Consider the following 20,714-nt stretch of genomic DNA (forward strand, 5'->3'; position numbering starts at 1 on the left):
AAAGTTAAAGAACAAAGTTTGAAGGGAAAATTAGTTATACAGAAATAATGCCTTAATAATTGTAACAAATTAGTAAAATAGTGTTTCTGTAAAAAAAGAAAAGAAATTGTTTACAATTAATGTATAAACACCATAATTAGTAATGCTGGTCTGATTTGAAATATCTGGAATGTTCATATAACAGGGAATTTTTCTCAAGAATGATTGGATTTAATTAAAAAAAAAAAGAAAAAATCAACAACAATACTCATCAGACAAATGATTTGAAATAATGAATGCTTTTATTTCAGAATTTACAGTGTAATTTATTTTTGTAGCTAACAAATATGATTTACTGGGTTGGTGCAGTTTACATGTATTTATTATTTCTGATCAAGACAAAATTAAACTAAAAAATATGGCGGTAACAGTTTCAGGCAGATATGGTGTCTGCCAAGCAATAAACAAGTACCGCTTTTTATCCCAACATTTTTGGAACATATTCAAGTTTTTCTGTGAAGACACTAATTACTGATTATATCCAAGAAACAGACTTGTCAGGGTCTCAATTATCTTACAGCTTATCATGAAAAAATAAATATGGTTAAATTCATCTATAATGATTTGTTGTTGTTTTTTGTTCTTTAATTATTTATGGTACTTTAACATTTTGCAGACGTGAATGAATGCATTGAGTTTGAAATCAACTGCGGGCGTGAGAAGATGTGCTTTAATACATTGGGAGAGTTCACGTGCATCGATGTCCCCTGTCCAAGGGGCTACCAGCGGGACCCCATCACAAAGTAGGTTACCATACACTACCAAGTAGGTAACCATACAGTACCAAGTAGGTTACCATACACCGCCAAGTAGGTCACCATACACTCGATTGATTATGTGTTGATCCATTCAGAAAACTAGATGTAACCCCCTCACTTAGTCATGACACATTTCTTGTTCTCATGTTTACATATTGAATATTGAATTGCTTATCTTATAATGGTTCCATAGAAGAAGTAATAGTGTTTAAATAATTTGGTTATAATAGTAATATTTGTAACAAAGCTTATTTTTGAATTTGACTTTTTGATGATGAACAAACACAAATGCAAATAAAGGGGCCTGTATATTTTATTATTTCAAAAACGGTGAAGTTATCAAGTATTTCAACGTATCCTTATGTAACAATGTAGTGATGTGTTTCTAAAAATATTTGTGTGCAGAATATTCTCTTACCGTTTGAGATCCATCAGAAAATAATTTTACAATATTGTCTAGACCTAATAATTTCATGAATATATGTTCCAACTTAACTAGTCTGTTTCACTCAAACCAACCATTTAATATTTTACAGTAACTGTGTCCTTGAATGCATAGACGCCGAGATTGCCTGCCCACAGTCCTCAAAGTTTGCAGACATCATCGAATTCCGAACTCTGGCGTTGCCTAGCGGCGTCTTAGCACAACAAGATCTGATCCGCCTGACTGCGTACAACCAAAACAACGAGATTCTACACAGGACAGTTTTCACAATTCTGGAGAACGATGTGCTTATACCATTCCAGATCCGGCTGGAGGACGGGATAGGTATCGTGTACACGCCCCGCGTCCTTGAAGACAGCCGACTGTACAAGATCAAGGTGCAGGCCAAGTCATTTGACAATGTGAAGGACAGTATCCAGTACCAGACAACATTCATGATTCATATCTCGGTGTCCGCTTTTCCGTATTGATAATTTTAGGAATTACCATGTTTTTATTTCCAATATGGTCTGTTTTCTTTTGCCTCTCTGTATTTAATGTTAATTAAACAGTTCTCAGTAATGATAATTCAGTTCTCAGTAATGATAATTTTATGTAAAGCTATTGTCTGGTTCTTTTTATTCATTAATGTAATTTTTAGATCACCTGGTGATAAGGTGCACATGGCAACTACCATGATCTTGTTTTGTATGTCTTGCATTATTTTCATTCAAACAATATCTCTTCCTAATCTTGTTACCAAATATTGAGAAGATCCTTGGTTGGCCCTCTTGAAAAAAAATCAAATCAATTCTGTATTTTGCCTATGTAGGTCACCAAAGCTAAAAATAGAAGATTAAAGAAGTGGATACTAAAAAAAACAAAGCTGAAACCACAAAGCTTATGGCTGCAATGTTGGTTTGTGACTGCCCCTTAAGTACCTTTACAAAGATTCTGGAAGAAAGAAGCTTTGTCAAAACAGGCAATATACACGTATATTGAAAATAACTTCCAAAAACTATAAAACCACACATAAAAAACCTTTGATCTTTAGTATTTAACAAGGGGTGCTGGTCCTCTACTCTTTCTTGTAGGTTCAAAACTGGCCATGCACCAGATGTCACATTTTTATACACCTGCCGTTCAAAACTTTTACTAAGGTGAGCTATCTAGGGCCTTGTTACCTCTGTTGTTTAAAATGATAATTGGTCACCATTTAAGTCTACATTATACCCATGTTACTACTTAAGATATTTACCGTTAGGATAAACCCCTTACCAAACTGACTTACTCCCGCTTATATTCGAAGTATAAGGGAGTTATATGCGGTTTATAAACCGCTTATAAGTCGCATATACGCATTCAAATCTCTTGTATAAGCAAGATATAAGTCTAAGGCAGTTATAAGCGAGATGCAAGTCTAGAAATGTTTCGCATATAAGCGGCTTATATGCGGTTTATAAACTGTATATAACTCACTTAGAACAAAGCCAAAACTATCCACCTTTTTCTTTCGCTTATATGCGGCTTATACACCGCTTATATCCAAGCCTCAAACTGACCAATCAGTTGACATTTTTGTCACATGACCCAGATTGACCAATCATAGCAACACAATACAATAACAAGTTTGAAATTTTCAGTCAAACACTGGTGTGTGTCTTTTTAATGATTTCTAACAATGATGCCCAATAAAGAGATAAATATATAAATCTTTCTAATCAGATACTGTTAATGGTGTGTATTTTATTATAATTTAACAAAATAACACATTCATTTTGATGAATAAGGTATTAAATTAGGGCATAGACATGTCACAGTTTGTCAAAAGTGGGTGGGGTAATGGTCAGTGTTTTCTTGAAAACAATATAATAATTGGTAAGATTTATCTATTTTATTAGATAAAATAATGATATATAGTTAAATGATGTTCTTCTGACTAATAAAATGTTGTCTTGATTTTGAGTTTTTAGCTCACCTGATTGCTCAGGTGAGCTTTTGTGACCGGTCTTTGTCCGTCGTATGTCCGTCCCTTACTTAACATTTGCTCGTAAACACTCTAGAGGCCACATTTCTCGTCCCATCTTCATGAAACTTGGTCAGAAGCTTTGTCCCAATGAAAACTCAGCCGAGTTAGAAACTGGGTTGTGCCGGGTCAAAAACTAGGTCACTAGGTCAAAAAAAAGAAAAACCTTGTAAACACTGTAGAAGTCACATTTCATGTCTTCATGTTACTTTGTCAAAATGTTTGTCTTAATGATATATTGGTTGAGTTAAAAAGTGGTTCCAATCCGTTGAAAAACGTGGCCGCCAGTGGGTGGGGCAGTTTTCCTTATTTGGCTATAGAGAAACCTTGTAAACACTCTAGAAGTCACAATTTTTGCCCAATCATCATGAAAGTTGGTCAAAACATTGGTTCAATTGATGTCTCCGATGAGTTAGAAAATGGTCGAGATCGGTGAAAAAACATGGCCACCAGTGGGCGGGGCATTTTTTTCTATATGTATATAGTGAAAACATGTGAACACATTAGAAGTCACATTTTTGGCCCAATTTTCATGAAATTTGCTCAGAACATTTGTTTTCTTGATATGAGAGTTGAGTTAAAAAATGGTTCCGGTCAGTTGAATAACATGGCTGCTGGGAGGGGGGCAGTTTTCTCATTATGCCCCCCCCCCCCTTTCGAAGAAGAGGGGGTATATTGTTTTGCTCATGTTGGTCCGTCCGCCCACCAGATGGTTTCCGAATGATAACTCAAGAGCGCTTATGCCAAGGATCATAAAACTTCATAGGTACATTGATCATGACTCGCAGATGACCCCTATTGATTTTCAGGTCACTAGGTCAAAGGTCAAGATCACGATGACTGGAAATAGTAAAATGGTTTACGGATGATAACTCAAGAACACTTATGCCTAGGATCATGAAACTTCATAGATACATTGATCATGACTCGCAGATAACCCCTATTAATTTTCAGGTCACTAGGTCAAGGTCAAGGTCACGGTGACCTGAAATAGTAAAATGGTTTCCAGATGATAACTCAAGAACGCTTATGCCTAGGATCATGAAACTTCATAGGTACATTGATCATGACTTGAAGATGACCCCTATCGATTTTCAGGTCACTAGGTCAAAGGTCAAGGTCACAGTGACCTGAAATAGAAAAATGGTTTCTGGATGATAACTCAAGAACGCTTATTCCTAGGATCATAAAACTTCATCATGACTAGCAGATGACCCCTATTGATATTCAGGTAACTAGGTCAAAGGTCAAGGTCACGGTGACCTGATATAGTAAAATGGTTTCTGGATGATAACTCAAGAACGCTTATACATAGGTTCATGAAACTTCATAGGTATATTGATAATGACTCGCAGAATACCCCTATTGATCATCAGGTCACTAGGTCAAATGTCAAGGTCAGAATGCCAAAAAACGTATTCACACAATGGCTGTCAAGGTCTCGGTGACTCAACTTAGAAAAATGATAGTCGGATGATAACTCAAGAATGCTTACGCCTAGGATCATGAAACTTCATAGGTACATTGATCATGACTCGCAGATGAAATAATGATGAAACTTGACCAGGATGTTTGTCTGGACAATATCTAGGTCAAGTTTGACATTTGGTAAAGATTGAATGAACCGACTCCTCTCAGGTGAGCGAACAAGGGCCATCTTGGCCCTCTTGTTTTGTTTTAAAGAAGGTCTATATGCGCGCCTGACCTATTCGTTGTTTACATGTAAGAAATCTTAAGTGATGAAAGTGATGTTTGATCGCCCGTTAAGTGACGTATGCTATTGTAAGTTATTACTTCTTTTCTAAATATATTTTTAATTTTTATTGGTTGCAATACACTCGTTGAAGGCTTATGGTTATGTAACATTCAAAGCATGAAAACTTGAATAAATGGAGTTTATGACAAAACAATTTTTAACAGGTTCCCCACCTTTTGAAGGTGTGATGAACCCTTAAACTGATAAAGCAGCAAAAATTTCTGTTGCTGTGACGGATAAATGTGTTCCAGCATATGCCGTTTTTTAGCTCTACTGGCCGAAGGCTGCAAGAACTTATATGATGGTATGGTTTCCGTCGTCCGTCCGTGCGTCCGTCCGTCCGTATAAGCGGCTTATATGCAAACTGCTCAATTTCTTTATAGCTCGCATATAAATCGCATATAACTCCCTTATACCCCGCTTATATGTATCCAATTTTTATATGCCGCGTATATGTCTCATTTGCATGTAAAATGCCAACATGCAGCTAATAAGCGACTTATATGCGAAACTTGTAAACCGCTTATATGCGACATATATTTTTTTTGGTAAGGGACATTGTAAAATAGTTTTGATCTTTATGTGCACATCAAATTTTTGTTTAAATATAAAATGAACTGCAGATTTAAATGTATGTCAATCAGTTAAAAACAAAGCGCTTGATGCTGTAATATATTAAACAAAACAATTGTTTAAATTCTATGAACATTTTAGGCTTCTATAAAATATTAAAAACTAAATTTATTTGTGTATCATTTATTGATTGAAAGGGGCATACATTAAATATAAGTGATTGTTATGACATTTCTTTCTTCTTGTTCCTTTAAGCCACTTATTGAAATAGGCACAGAACGTTGGTTCATTCGGCCTGTCTGTTGGTAGACCAGTTTTTCTCTCCTCTATATATTTATGATTAACTCAATCCCCGATTCTGGCGCATGTGAGCTTTGTTGGTTGTCACCATACCACGTTGGTTTAGTTTCCTCCGGTTATTCCCCCCTCACATGACAATGCCAAAATAAGAATATTTTTCACTAAAAGAAATATAGCTGAAACTTATAGCTTTAAATTCTTTCTTACTTTCATGAGTTAAGTAAATGATGTAGGATTGCTGGGAACACTCCGGGTCCTCACATTATGCAGCGCGGAAGGCCATCACAAACTTCGAAATACACAGAATTGAATTAAGACTGTAGTCATGAGGCCAGAAGCACTGTAAGGAGAGCATGTGCACGGTTCGCATTTACAAGAAGCTTATTAGTGATATAAGGCCTGCTTTATCAAAGATCGTATTATAAAGTTATGTAGCGACTGAATTTGATGTCCACCAAAAATATACATCTAATATCAACATGTCCCTAAAATATATGCTGTATGAAAGATAAAAAGGATATTTATAGAATTATCTATATTTTTACTGTTTATGGAGGCCGATGCTTAGATTATGCTCTTGTAAAAAGTACATTTTAACTTAAATTTCCAACGATGGTTAACAAGACGTGCCCCAGTTCCTTTATAACATAAATATTAATATGTCTGTGTTCATGATAAGCCCCATTTGGCTCTCATGGAACTATATAAGCCTGGTTCTGGGAAAACGGGGCTTAATGCATTGGCGAAAAGTCTGCATTGACTGATCAGAGACAACACTTTCGGCCTTAACTGGGTTCTCGTTTAGAAGAGACTTTCTTTAAAATAAGAATTCAAATAGCGGAAAGTGTCGTACCTGTTTAGCCTTTGCGGAGTGCATGCACATGCATTTAGCCCAGTTTTCCCAGAACAAAGCTCATAAAACTACATCTTGATTGGTCATTGTTGGCTCGGTTACTACTATAACGTAACCAGAGTACAGAGAGCACGACATAAATGCACGACATTCAGCGTACCAAAGTTAATACAAAAACACAACATACAGTGCAACACATAGAACACAAACACACAGTATAGCGCATAGATCACGATACAAATACACAAAAGACAGTGTCACACAAAGAACAAACACACAAACAGTGCAGCACATAGAACAAAACACAAACACACCAGACAGTGCAGCACATAGATCACAACACAAACACACAACAGACATAGCAGCACATATATCACAACACAAACACTCCACAGACAGTGCAGCAAAGAAAAAAAAACACAAATACACAACATACAGTGCAGCACATAGATTACAACAAAAACACTCCACAGCCAGTGCAGCATATAGATCACAACACAAACACTCAACAGACATTTCAGCACATAGATCACAACACAAGCTCACCACAGACAGTGCAGCACATAAATAAAAACACAAGCACTCAACTGACATTTCAGCACATAAATCACAACACAAACACTCGACAAACAGTGTCACAGAGAGATCACAACACATACACACGACATAGGGTGCAGTACATATATCATAACACAAACACAAAATACAGTGCAGAACAGAAATTACAACACAAACGCAGGACATTCAGCGCACCAAAGAGATAACATCAAAATCACACAACAGACAGTATAACACAGAGAACACAACAACACAAACACTCAATAAACAGTACAGCACATAAATCACAACACAAACACTCAACAGACAGTGTCACATAGAGATCACAACACATACACACAACATATGGTGCAACACAGATAACATAACACAAACACACAACATACAGTGCAGAACAGAAATAACAACAAACACACCACATATACCGTACCTGCAGCACAGATAACAAAATGCAAACACACAACAGACAGTATACCACAGAGAACACAACAGAGAGTGCACAATATACAACACACCACAAACACACTGCTGACAATAAAACACAGAGAACACAACACAAACACACAACATACAGTGACGCACAGAGCGAGCACACAACCGACAGCGCAGTAAAGAAATTACAACACAAATACACATCCGACTGTGCAGCACAGAGATCACGAAACAAACAAACGACACACTGTGTAAAATAAAGAACACATCACAAACATGTGACATACAGCTTTACACAGAGAATACAACACACTAACAACATACAGTGCAGCACAGGAATGCACATCACAAACACACAACTGACAGTAAAACACAGAGAACACAACACAAAAACACAATAGACAGTGACACTTAAAGCACAAACGCACAACATGAATTGAAGCACATAGTTAACAACGCAAATGTACAACAGACAGTGCAGCACAGAGAACACAACACATACATATAGTGAAGCACGTAAAACACAATACAAACACAGGGCAGAACGTGCATCGCAGAGATTACAACATAACCAAATGACAGACAGTGCTGAACATAAAAAAGCAACAGAAATAGACAACATACAGTGTTACACATAGAGCCCATTACAAGCACACAACAGAACAGAGAGAACACAATGAAATCACAACCGACTGTGCCGCACAGAGAACACAACACATACACACAGTGTAACAGAAAATGAGCACACAACAGACAGTGCAGCACAGGAAACAAAACACAAGCACACGACATAGTTCAGCATAGAGAACACAACAGAAGCACGCAACATTGTTGCAAATCGAATACACACACAGCAGACAGCGTAGCACATATATCACAATACAAAAAACACCTCACACAATGTAACACTGAGATCACAACACAACCACACGACATACTGTGTAAAACAGAGAACACAACACAAACAAATTACATAAACAAATTACATACCGCGTAACTTAGATAACACAAACACGCAACTGACATTGCAGCACAGAGAACAAAACGAAAACACACAACACACAGTACAGCACAGAGAACAAAACGAAAACACACAACAGTCAGTGACGCACAGAGCACACAACATATACACACATACAGTGTAACACAGTGATCAAAACACAAATGCACGACGGAAAGCGTACCACAGATGTTACAACAAAAACACACAACATAAATCATAACACAGACACACAACATTGTAGCACATCGAACAAAAAAAAACTCAGACAGTGTAGCACAAATATCACAACACAAACACACGACATAGATATTACACAAACAAACACAAGAGACCGTACAGCACATATATCACAACACAATCACACAACACAGAGTGCAGAAAAATAATACTACACAAACATACGACTGACAGTAAAGCATAAAGAACACAACACAAACACACAAAAAACAGTGCAGAACAGAGAACACAATGCAAACACAAAACATACAGTATAACAATACAGTATAACACAGAGAACAAAATGGACACACACAATAGACAGTGTGATATAGAGATAATAAAACGAACACACAGCAGAGAGTACAGCATAGATAACACTACACAAACACACTTCTGGCAGTACAACACAGAGAAAACAACACAATCACGCAACAGACAGTGTAACACAGAGAACACAACAAATACAAACAAGAGACAGCATAGCATAAATAACAAAACACAAGCACACAACATACAATGTACCACAGAGAAAACAACAAAAAAACATGGTTGACAGTACAAAAACCAAATATTAAGTACAACACAATCACTTAATAGAGAACAAAATGCAAACATACGACTGACTGGCGCACAGAGCACACAACATAAACACACAACATACAACGTAACACAAAGATCACAACGCAAATGCACAACAGACCGTACATATAACACAACACAACAGACAGTGCAAAAAGAGAACACAAACAAACAACAGACAGTGCAGCACAGATATAACAACACAAACACACAACAGACAGTGTATAACACACATCACAACACAAACACATGACATAGAGGGTACCACAGAGGTAACAACAAAAACAAAAAACAGATCGTGCAGCACAGAGAGCACAACACAAACACACAACTGACAGTGCAGCAAACATAACACAACACAACAAACAGTGCAGCAAACATAACACAATACACGCACACAACAAACAGATCACAACACAATCACACAACTCACAGCGTACCACAGAGACTTAGATAGAAACACACAAGAGATATTACAGCATAGAGAACACAACAAAATCATATTACAGAGAGTGCAGCACCGGGAACACAACACAAGCACAATACATACTGTGTAACATAATGAACACAACACAAACACACACCAGGCTGTGCAGCAAAGAACGATAGTCAGTGTAACGCAGACAATACAACACGATCGAACAACATTAAAATCATCAAATAGAACACAACACAAACACACAAGTGTTTCACAGTGAACTAAAAAACACAACAGTGTATCACAGCGAACACAAACACATAACAGACAGTGTAACAAAGACATCAACACACAACAGACAGTGCAGCAAAGAAAACAATACAAACAAACAGCGGACATTATAACACAGAGAACACAACACAACAGAGAGCGCAGCACAGAAAACACAGCAAAAACACATGGCTGACAGTAAAACAGAGAGAATACAACACAAACACACAGCAGACAGTGTAACAGAGAGAATACATCGCAATAAAAAAATCGACAATGAAGCATAGAAAACACAACACACACACACACAAAAGATAGTACAACACAAAGAACACAATTCAAACACAGGACAGAAAGTGCAGCACAGGTAAAGCAACAAAAATAGACAGCATACAATGTTATACATATATAATAACACAATCAAACAACAGACAACATAACACAGGTAACACAACACATTCACAATAAAAACTGCACAGAAAAGATAATACAACACGAACATACTACAGACAGTATAACACATACATCGCGATACAAACATGCAACACACAGTGTAACACAGAGAACACAACATTAAAAACACACACCAGACAGAGTACCACAGAGAACAAAACACAAACACACAACAGACAGTACAGCCCAGAGATCACAACACAAACACATGGCATATAATACAACACAGAGTTCACAACAAAAACACAAAACAGACAGTGCAGTAGAGAAAACAAAACACAAAAGCATAACAGACATTATAACACAGATATCACTTCACAAACATAAAAGACACTGAAACACAGAACACAACACAACCACACAACAGATAGCATACCACATAGATAACAACACAAGCACGCAATACCTGTACGAAATGTTCCGCCCGGAATCGACACGGAATCGCAAACTAAATTCCGGGCGTAAAAAATATTTCCGGGCGTATTTATATATATATGATTTTAAGAAGAGGGGCGGATTCCGGGCGTAAAACAGGGACGAAATATGTAAATGAGGTTGGACGGAATTTCAAATTACGGGCGGAAAGCAGTTTACGGTCGGAATTCAGATTACAGGCAGAATGTTAAAATTATGGGCTGTAATTTAGATTACGGGCGTAATTAAGATACTGGGCGGAAATCGGATTACATGCATATTGTAAATATACCCATATTAGGACAGGCCATTTGAAAAAAACAAAAGGTGATCGCAAAAGCTCACTTAGGTTAGCTAAAAACTAGTCAAAATTATGACAAGATATACATTTTGTATTTCATATAGTATCTTTATATTTATTTTAATATAATACATTTTTAAAAGATGGATCATCATTTTACACTTGATACTTCAGCAAATGCGGAACAATTGCTGAAAATCCCCGCATTTTTTCTGCGGTCACAAAGAATGTAAACATTTTCGTTCCGCATTTCGACGTTACTTTTAAGAGACAATGTAGCTTTTAAAGACATTCAACTTGCGAATTGAAACGTGTATAATTAACTTTCAAAGCAATCATGAGTGTAAACAAAACGATTTTTTTCCAACCTGCCATTTGTAAACGTTGTAGCGACTATGGTATATAAACAGCATAATAGCAGTATGATTTCTGTTTACAAATGGCAGGTTAACTTATTCATTCAACACTCCTGTCATTTAACGGGCACTGTTTACACTACACTACTGGAAAGCATCATCTACACTAAAGTTAGGAAAAAAAACACACAACAAAAACCGTCAAATTCTTTCATGATGGGTGGGTCATTTCAACAGAGCGAGAGTGCACGGACAAGTTGGTATTTCACCAGGCGCCCTACTAGCCCTGCCGACACGCTCCACCCAACATGTTTTAATAGTGTGCATAGGGGAAAAAATTTTTACATATCATATTTATTTACAACATTATTTACACCTAAAGGGGTTGCACTTAGCGCAGGACTAGGTCTGCAGTCCCGTTTGCAAAATTGGGTTGAGAGATTTTCTCACTTTATGTGAGTTAATTAGTCCTTATACATGATAAATCACCGAGGTGCTTGTCCGTCACACTGCCAGGAACCTCAAAATACCAAAATCCAATATGGCCGCCGACGGCCATGTTGAAAAAGAAAAAAAGTCCGTTTGGAGTAAAATCAAATGTTTTACCTCTAAATTATGTATTTTTTTTTGGTAAGAACTCAGTTATGAGAGGTCTTGTAAAATATTGAGGGTAATTGATCCGGAAAGGTCAAGTACAAGGTCATATGATACATCAACAACCTTGAGTTGACATTGAACAGTAAGAGCCAGTGTATAAACTTTAATGTGACAAATTTTGAAGTAATTTATTCAATTACAATATTGTTGCGCACGTTTTACGTAATATTGGCTCATTTAGATAATTAACGCATGTATACAGTACTCACAGACAATTGACTAGTAAATTGAAAATTTTCACATTCGGTGGAAAAATACTACAGTGAGCGGGACTCAAACCCAAATGCAGATGGTATGAAAATGTGATAATCGACCAAACCCCTTACCAAGCAAACCCGTGATATTTGTTCAACGTTGGCTCAAAGTCACACCGACGTAAAATCTATTTGATGTTTGGAAGACTTTGAACCAATGTCATGTGTTGGTTGGGTAATCACTGAGTCACCCCCAGTCCTAGGGACAGGCAAACGGGCTTACACCTTATTCCATATGGCATTTTAGCAAAAACGCACACAACTCATCAACATGAAATCATTCTCATTTGAATAGGATTTAAAATAATTTTTTTCACAAAGATTAAAAACAGTTCCAAAGTTAGTCATTTCAAGTCAGGTTTCCACAAGGTGCATCCCAGCCACGAACGAACGAACGAACGAACCAAGAAACTAATAAATACGCTCAAGTACGCACAAACGGAATGAATAGATAGATAGATAGATAGATAGATAGATAGATAGATAGATAGATAGATAGATAGATAGATAGATAGATAGATAGATAGATAGATAGATAGATAAGATAGATAGATAGATGATAGATAGATAGATAGATAGATAGATAGATAGATAGATAGATAGATAGATAAAGATAGATAGATAGATAGATAGATAGATAGATAGATATAGATAGATAGATAGATAGATAGATAGATAGATAGATAGATAGATAGATAGATAGATAGATAGATAGATAGATAGATAGATAGATAGATAGATAGATAGATAGATAGATAGATAGATAGATAGATAGATAGATAGATAGATAGATCGATAGATAGATAGATAGATAGATAGATAGATAGATAGATAGATAGATAGATAGATAGATAGATAGATAGATAGATAGATAGATAGATAGATAGATAGATAGATAGATAGATAGATAGATAGATAGATAGATAGATAGATAGATAGATAGATCGATAGATAGATAGATAGATAGATAGATAGATAGATAGATAGCTAGATAGATAGATAGATAGATAAATAGATAAATAGATGAATAAATAAAGAAAGAAAGAAATACATGAACGAATGAATAAACGCATGAATGAACGCATGAATGAATGAATAAATAAATACATACATCAAAAATACATTAATACATAATTAAATACATTAATACATAAATAAATAATTGAATGAAACCCTGTTCTGTTTATAATTATTGATTTTTTTTTATTGGGGGGGGGGGTATTTGATACTGTAATATAATTAAACTACAAACAAAGCCCTAGTGTTTTCAAAATTCTTAATCTATTTATTATCAGTGTGCAATATATTTAATCTTAAAATGTTCTGAATTCATTGAATTAAATATAAATTTATAACCAATATTTCCATTCTTAATTGGTTTAAGACCTAAAAAGGCGTTTTTCTTTAATAATTATTTTTAATAAATAATCGAGAAGATCAAGATACCGTAGCCTTATCCCTTTCCCAGCGTTATCTATAAATAGACTATTTATTTATAGATCTTTGAGCCAGGTTATCTAGAGGCTAACCCCATACCAAATGGCAGGGCTGCAACGAATCCAAAAAATTTGTTCGGATGCGAATCCGAATCCAAATATGGGTTCTTGCAGTTTTTCGGATCCGGATCCCTCAGATAAGAGAAAATTGGAATTTTCTGTCTAAATTAAAGTAATCAATGTTTTAGAAGTATAAATTGACTAAAATACATAAAACAATTATTAACAAAAAACATAACCCATTTTCTCGTTTAACATTGTAGCGATGTCCAAATAAAACGAAACCGTAACACTTATTCACTTCATAGTTTGCTCGTTAAAATACACTTTTCACTGTTCATAAGTTTGATGTTTGTTTTCACAAAAATTAATATATCAACATTGCCCGGGTCCAGGCAAGCCCTTAGTCCATATAAACGGACTGCCAGAGCCTTTGATAATTTTTGCTGTCGCTGCTCTGTCAGTCCATATGCACCCTTTTATAAACATGGGTGCAGTTTAGCACAGAGAATCCGTGCGCTTCACTAAACAGACGTCGTTCGAAACAAATTGAGGAAAATAATGAATAAACTTCATAAACATGTTAAATTAACCTGAATGGCAACCTACGGATGTAATCCTTTGCATGCACCCTATAAAAACACGACGATGTTTCAAAACACTTTCCTCGCTGACATGTTTTATGTTTAAATTTGAAACAGTGTATTCTGTATATACCACATCGTGATCGACTTTGTTTATTACAGTAATATATTATCTTTATTGAGGATTAATGCATTTGAAAAAAGATTCTCTTTGTCTTTTGCTTCAGGTATATCGTCGTCGAAATGAGAAGAATAGATACAAGAATATGAGACGGCTTTGAAAATAAAAAAAAACTATAAAATAATTTATATTACATTTATTTGGATAATTTTAAAGTTATAACTATAAGGAATACATACGTCTTAACAACACAATACATTAATTTAACCTAATTACCTACTACATAATTTACTGCACACAAGTTGTTTATTTTATTAATAATGCAATTACATCATCATAATAATCATCATATAAATATAAATCATCATCATTCATCATTCATCATAAGAGTCACAATCATCAGCATAATACGCGGTACACATGAACGCTTTCCGTCGCACGCTGCATCGCCACACAGCTTGCTTCTTTGTCTGTTTCTGTAAACGGGAAAATATAACGGTAACTGATATACAAATACTTAATTCATTACGTAAAATAGTTATAAAATATAAAAACTTTTCGCACATGCATTAATCCCCATTTTTACAGAGCGCGTAACTAGTACCTCAAGCATAGTCGACTGCGCGACATTTTCTAAGTTTAGGCTGATGTCAGGCGTTGTAGGGCGGTTGCGGCAGTCATTGCAGATGAAGGTAAGAACAATACCCCCCCCCCTCTTTGCACTAAAATATTCTGTCGCGGATATGCTTACAAAGTGTTTGCAAAATTCGTCATAAATTTACAACATAACCTGATTGATTAATAACTAACTTGACGATGTTCACACAACGTTAATGCATTAAACAGATGTTGTTTTCTTTAATTACTCCGACCCCGTCAATCATTATCGAATGAAGCCATTGTCTAGCACACTCGCACCTATGCCCGGTTTTATGATCTTTATCAGGTTGTTAAATACATGTGTGGTGTGTATTCGGGTTAACAGGTAACACAAAATGTAGATTTAAGTTGATAAATCAGTAAACTTTGAACTGACAATGAAGTGACAATAAAATAAATTTTAAAAAATTGCAAATTAAAACCATGACAATAAAATAAATTAAAAATTTTGCAAATTAGACCAATGTTCAGTCTTACATAGGAAAATAATTTATTTGTCGATAATCTTAGCTTGTCAGTTGGCATTGACACTTACCTGTATTGCATCATCATCTTAATGTTTTATATGATCAAAATTATGAAAAATATAAATATGGATGAGACTATAATAATAAAATCCATATCATAATTCATTAATTAATGCGACCCCGTCTTTCATTATCGAGTGAAGCCATTGAATAGCACCCGCACCTATGCCCGGTTTTATTACCTTTATCAGGTTGTAAAATACATGTGTCTAACCAGATTAACAAATTGTAATAAGGCAATTAGATTAATTCACGTTTTCATTAAATGTCTCAGTTCTCATTTGAAAGCATTTTATAATGTTTCGCGAGAGAATTTTAACTTTTATTGTTAGTATTTGAATAAACACTTACCTGTATTGCAGGTGCGATGCTGCCATTTGTCGCAGACGTTTCATGTGATGCCATGCTGCAGCGAGCGAACGGCATTCTTACACACTAAACACTTGTCCTCCTCCATCACAAATTCACAATCACAAACACTTACACTTACAAATTTATTTACGATTAACACAAGTTACATCCAATATCATACCAAATTTCACAGCACAATTATAGAACTAGTAACCAAAGTATAACATAGGCAGCAAAATGACTTATGATACCAATTAACACAATAATAGCACTTATATACTTTTTTGCAATAATTTCGTTAAGAATTGCTAATAACCGACAAAAAACAACAATGGAACAAACCAAACAAATACTCATCATTTACACCTTTAATCAAACGCAATATTTAACAAACAAACTGGCAATCGATGCAAAATTAAAAGCCGGCACAATTTAACAATTAAAACAATTACATACATTGGTAACAGTTTGTAAAACAATAATGGTTTTCAATTAATTTCATTTTATCATCAATAATCAAAAGCAATACAAAGGAACAAACAGACAACACAATATATATCATTTTGAACACCTTTATTCAATCATACACCCTAGTTAATAGGTGTAATAAAATATGGGGCCGAATGAGCCTGGTCGATTTGGGGCCGAATAAGCTTGGGGCCGAAAAAGCCTGAAATTTCGGACTGGGCCGAAAGAGCTTGGGGCCGAAAGAGCCTGCTACCCAATATGGCGGATACAGCGTACGAAAGCAAAACTAAGTCAATAAAAAGCAATTGTTTATTGTTGTAATGGTACCATTCGTATGAGTTTGTGGTTTAGACAGGTAAACTTTGATAAGATCTTGCAGTTTCAGTGTTCCTTAACCATTGCATAGTTGATTAAATTTTGCACCCATGGGCAAGAGACGGCGCATTGCAACCACAGCTAACCATTGGGTTATAAAGCTGAGAGTTGAATTATTGCAACAAGGCAAGCCCTATGAGCACTGACAGGGTCTCCTGCTGTGGAGAAGATTTTCTCTCACTGGGCCCTGAGGTTCCTTGCATCACAAGATAGCATGTAAACATTGTATATGACGAAATATGCTTTCAAGACGATACATTATGCAGGAACACAATTTGACAGGTGGCGAAATTATGCAAAATTTACCTGAATCACCTTCTAGCCGCACTGGATCCACTACCGTTGTTTTTAATACAACTCAGAAAGACAACAAGGATTGAAAACTTACTTATTGTCATTAGAAATTGCATTTGTAATTTGTAGATCCTCCATGATTTCGAATTAGTTTTGCTATGTGCCCAAAATATGAAATTTTGTATTCTCTTGAACCTCTAAATGTGAGCTGGCTGTGCATATTGAAACTTGAAAGGCATCCATGACATTATATGCTAGAATATATCATTGGTGGCTGGTAAATAAATGGGCTCCGAGCGACAACGCGCTTTCAAGATTTCACACTTTTATTGGTGCGAAACAACAAGTTATTGGAAGCTTATTGATTTCTACACTTCAAAGTATCTTTGATATCTAATTTTTACTAACTTGTTTATTTTCTTGGATGAAATTGGATTTTTTTTTTTGGCTTTGAAATTGACATTTTTGGGGTGATTAAAAAAACACACAAAAAAGACATTATAAAAAATGCTTAGAGTGAAAAAATCTAGCAAAGTCATTTTTCCCCACCCCGCATAAGCCCCACGTGCCTGTCCATTTGGTTTGTTTTGGTATTCTGTTGCAGGTATTGAACACAACAGCTTTAAATCTTAAAGGGACAATTAGGCTTTAACAGTAGCGGATCCGTGGTCTAGTGGTAACACACTGGCTTCACAATCCAGAGATCGCTGGTTTGATCCCCCGCTGCACCTAACATACTAACTCGTCTTTCGCATGAGACGTTAAACCGAGGTGCAGTGTACTAGGTGCTATACACCGGGCACTAAAAGACCCAGGGTCACCTCTGGGACGGGGTGTCTCCTGTATCTTGCACTATCCATCGTAACCAACTAACACGTCTTTCTGGGGGCGATGGCCATATGGGAGACAATCCCGGTGCACTCGATAAAAAAATAATGAAGAAGGCTTTAACAGGCCTAAAATCGCCTTCTTCGGACAGAAAACACCCGCATGTGAAAATATGATATTAAATGGCCAAATGGACAGATAATCCAGCCAAACTTAATATATTGGTGCAATATGAATAGGAAGATAATAATATGAAAGAATAACACATTTTAATCAGAAAATATTTCACCTTTAGCTTACAATATACTTAATTTTTTTGGAGTGCAATGCAATACTCTCTAAAACATGAACATCATTTATTTGAAGACACGGTTCTCTGTAGGGTCACTTGCCATGACCTAATTTAAGAATATTTCTGTGAGCATGTGGCAGGGAAAACATTGTTGTTTAATAGAAATTCACTCTTTTATCTGCAGATTGGAGACTACATAAGACTTTGACAGATGGCGGGAAACCCTCATGAACTTGATAGAAGCCGGTAAATAGATGGCCGTAAAACAGTGACTTTTGATTCGTGACGAGTTCTTTCTTGCATACCGCGTGACCTATCTTTTTTATTGCTTGAATCAATTCGGCTCGGAATGCTCTTCGAGAAAAGGTATGGTTATGAGGGTATCTATGCGCACAAGTTTGACTTTTTTTTGGTTAAAGTTATTGCTTTTACATTGAATTTGTGTAGGAAATCTTTTGGTATGTTGTGAACTTAACTAACTTTAGGTAAAAATGAAATACCATCTGCAAGTGCAAAATATGACTGGGAAAGCTGATTTTTGGTCGTTTCTTAGCAAAAGAGAAGAAAATAAGTGCAATAAATGCATGAACTCAGATTATTTGACCTGAAATAGTCGTTTTTCAAGTGGACCCCCACCCTTACATAGCCGAATAAGGGCCAAATTGCTTTCCGACTTAAATTCAAAGGCATATTGGTTGACTGTGTAGTGTTAATGTGCTACATGAAGTCAGAATTCAATGCCAGGGACTTCGTGATCCAGTAACGCATCAATAGCTTGTGCGTAAAGCATGAACATTCAAACAGAGCCCCATTTCACCGACATGGAATGGCAGACATTTTTACAGTACGGACAGTGCAGCAGACGCTTAACTGAGCCAGCCTTCATATTTAGTACAATCATGAATATAACAAGCTTTATCACTTCATATTATTCATAGAAATACACTTAAAATACATAAATGCATGTTTGTTTTTCATTTTATATCAATTTCTATTAGGAATTTTGACTTTTTCAGGTAGAGGAATGTCTGCGACTAAGCCGAGGGCCACTGGATAAGGGTTGTTGATGGCAAAACAGGTAATACTACTAAATTATTATCATGTACACAAGCAAATAAGCATATTCATGAGGCTTAAGGTGTGAAATAATGTCATAATCAGGTTTGTGGTCACTCAAACCCTTGCCGTCGTGCAATTCCCCATGCAGTTTGTACCGATAGTTCCGCGTCCTCACACGTAAAGTTTGTGCTTTGTTGTCAGTGGACGTTGGCACTGAACGGGTTTATCCTTGTTCCTGAGCATGCATGCAGTACAGCTAAGTTGATATGCTACTTGTAACCCTACAATAAGCTTGTGTTTGGTATTGTTTTCTTACAATATGCTTACAGTCATGGTTCCGGCTTGAAAGGATGTTGCGTCCGAGTTAAACATAGGATTGTTGTAGCACGTGTGACCTTCATCATTTACCTTAGAGGGATCTTTTTGCTAAAATGTGTCACTTTCAGCAACCAGTTATGTTTTCTATTGGTACATGCTTGTCTCATTCAGTGATTTAAGGGAAGTATTGACCTTATTCACTTGTCTTTGCATACAAAGGTGAAATGGATCAATATTTGTTGTGTTGAGAATTCTGCGGGAAGCTGTGTCCTTAAAAGAAGAAGCCTTCATTGCTCTTAGCTGCCTTTCTGCCCCTGATACTACATGGAACCTCATTTCTAAGCTTATAATGCTTGCCTCTATATATATATGTATCTTGTTCATATTAACCTTGCCTTCCAGTCTACCCCCCCCCCCCACCCCCCTAAAAAAAAATGAGCATTTGTTTCATTGGCTCGGTTAGGAACTCCCATTTTGATCAGATTGCCACCATAAAATTAGTCAAAAGTACTTATTTTGTGCCTAAAATATGAAATTTTGTGGATTTGTGTATCAACACTGCACATTGTAGTAAGAGAAATATGCGTGTTTCAGTGCTGTGTTATGTGACGTTTGGTACACACCACGTGACATGTGTACTTTTAAATATAAATTTCGTAGCCAGTAATTTCCGTAACTGTTCTTTGTAGATGTTTTGT

General features: G+C 36.0%; 2 protein-coding genes across 7 annotated transcripts in view; both read left to right on the top strand.

The window, feature by feature from the left end:
- Positions 1 to 5,800, top strand: part of LOC127839488 (hemicentin-1-like) — a 28,921-nt gene extending 23,121 nt beyond the window's left edge. Inside the window, exons 13-14 of the mRNA XM_052367882.1 lie at positions 656 to 782; positions 1,334 to 5,800. Of these exons, the coding sequence (XP_052223842.1) occupies positions 656 to 782; positions 1,334 to 1,712 (506 nt within the window). The 3' untranslated portion in view covers positions 1,713 to 5,800. The remainder of the gene's footprint in view (positions 1 to 655; positions 783 to 1,333) is intronic.
- Positions 5,801 to 16,831: 11,031 nt separating this feature from the next.
- Positions 16,832 to 20,714, top strand: part of LOC127839152 (uncharacterized) — a 158,239-nt gene continuing 154,356 nt past the window's right edge. For 2 of the 6 annotated variants that reach the window (XM_052367391.1, XM_052367380.1), the window contains exons 1-2: positions 16,832 to 17,205; positions 19,656 to 19,717. The gene's annotated coding sequence lies outside the window, so the exon portion shown is untranslated. Of the gene's footprint in view, positions 17,206 to 18,823; positions 19,006 to 19,655; positions 19,718 to 20,714 lie in introns of all 6 variants that reach the window. The other 4 variants (XM_052367360.1, XM_052367374.1, XM_052367361.1 and 1 more) reach the window with 3 other exon arrangements.

Source organism: Dreissena polymorpha, chromosome 7 (assembly GCF_020536995.1).
Source record: "Dreissena polymorpha isolate Duluth1 chromosome 7, UMN_Dpol_1.0, whole genome shotgun sequence".
NCBI classification, from domain to species: domain Eukaryota; kingdom Metazoa; phylum Mollusca; class Bivalvia; order Myida; family Dreissenidae; genus Dreissena; species Dreissena polymorpha.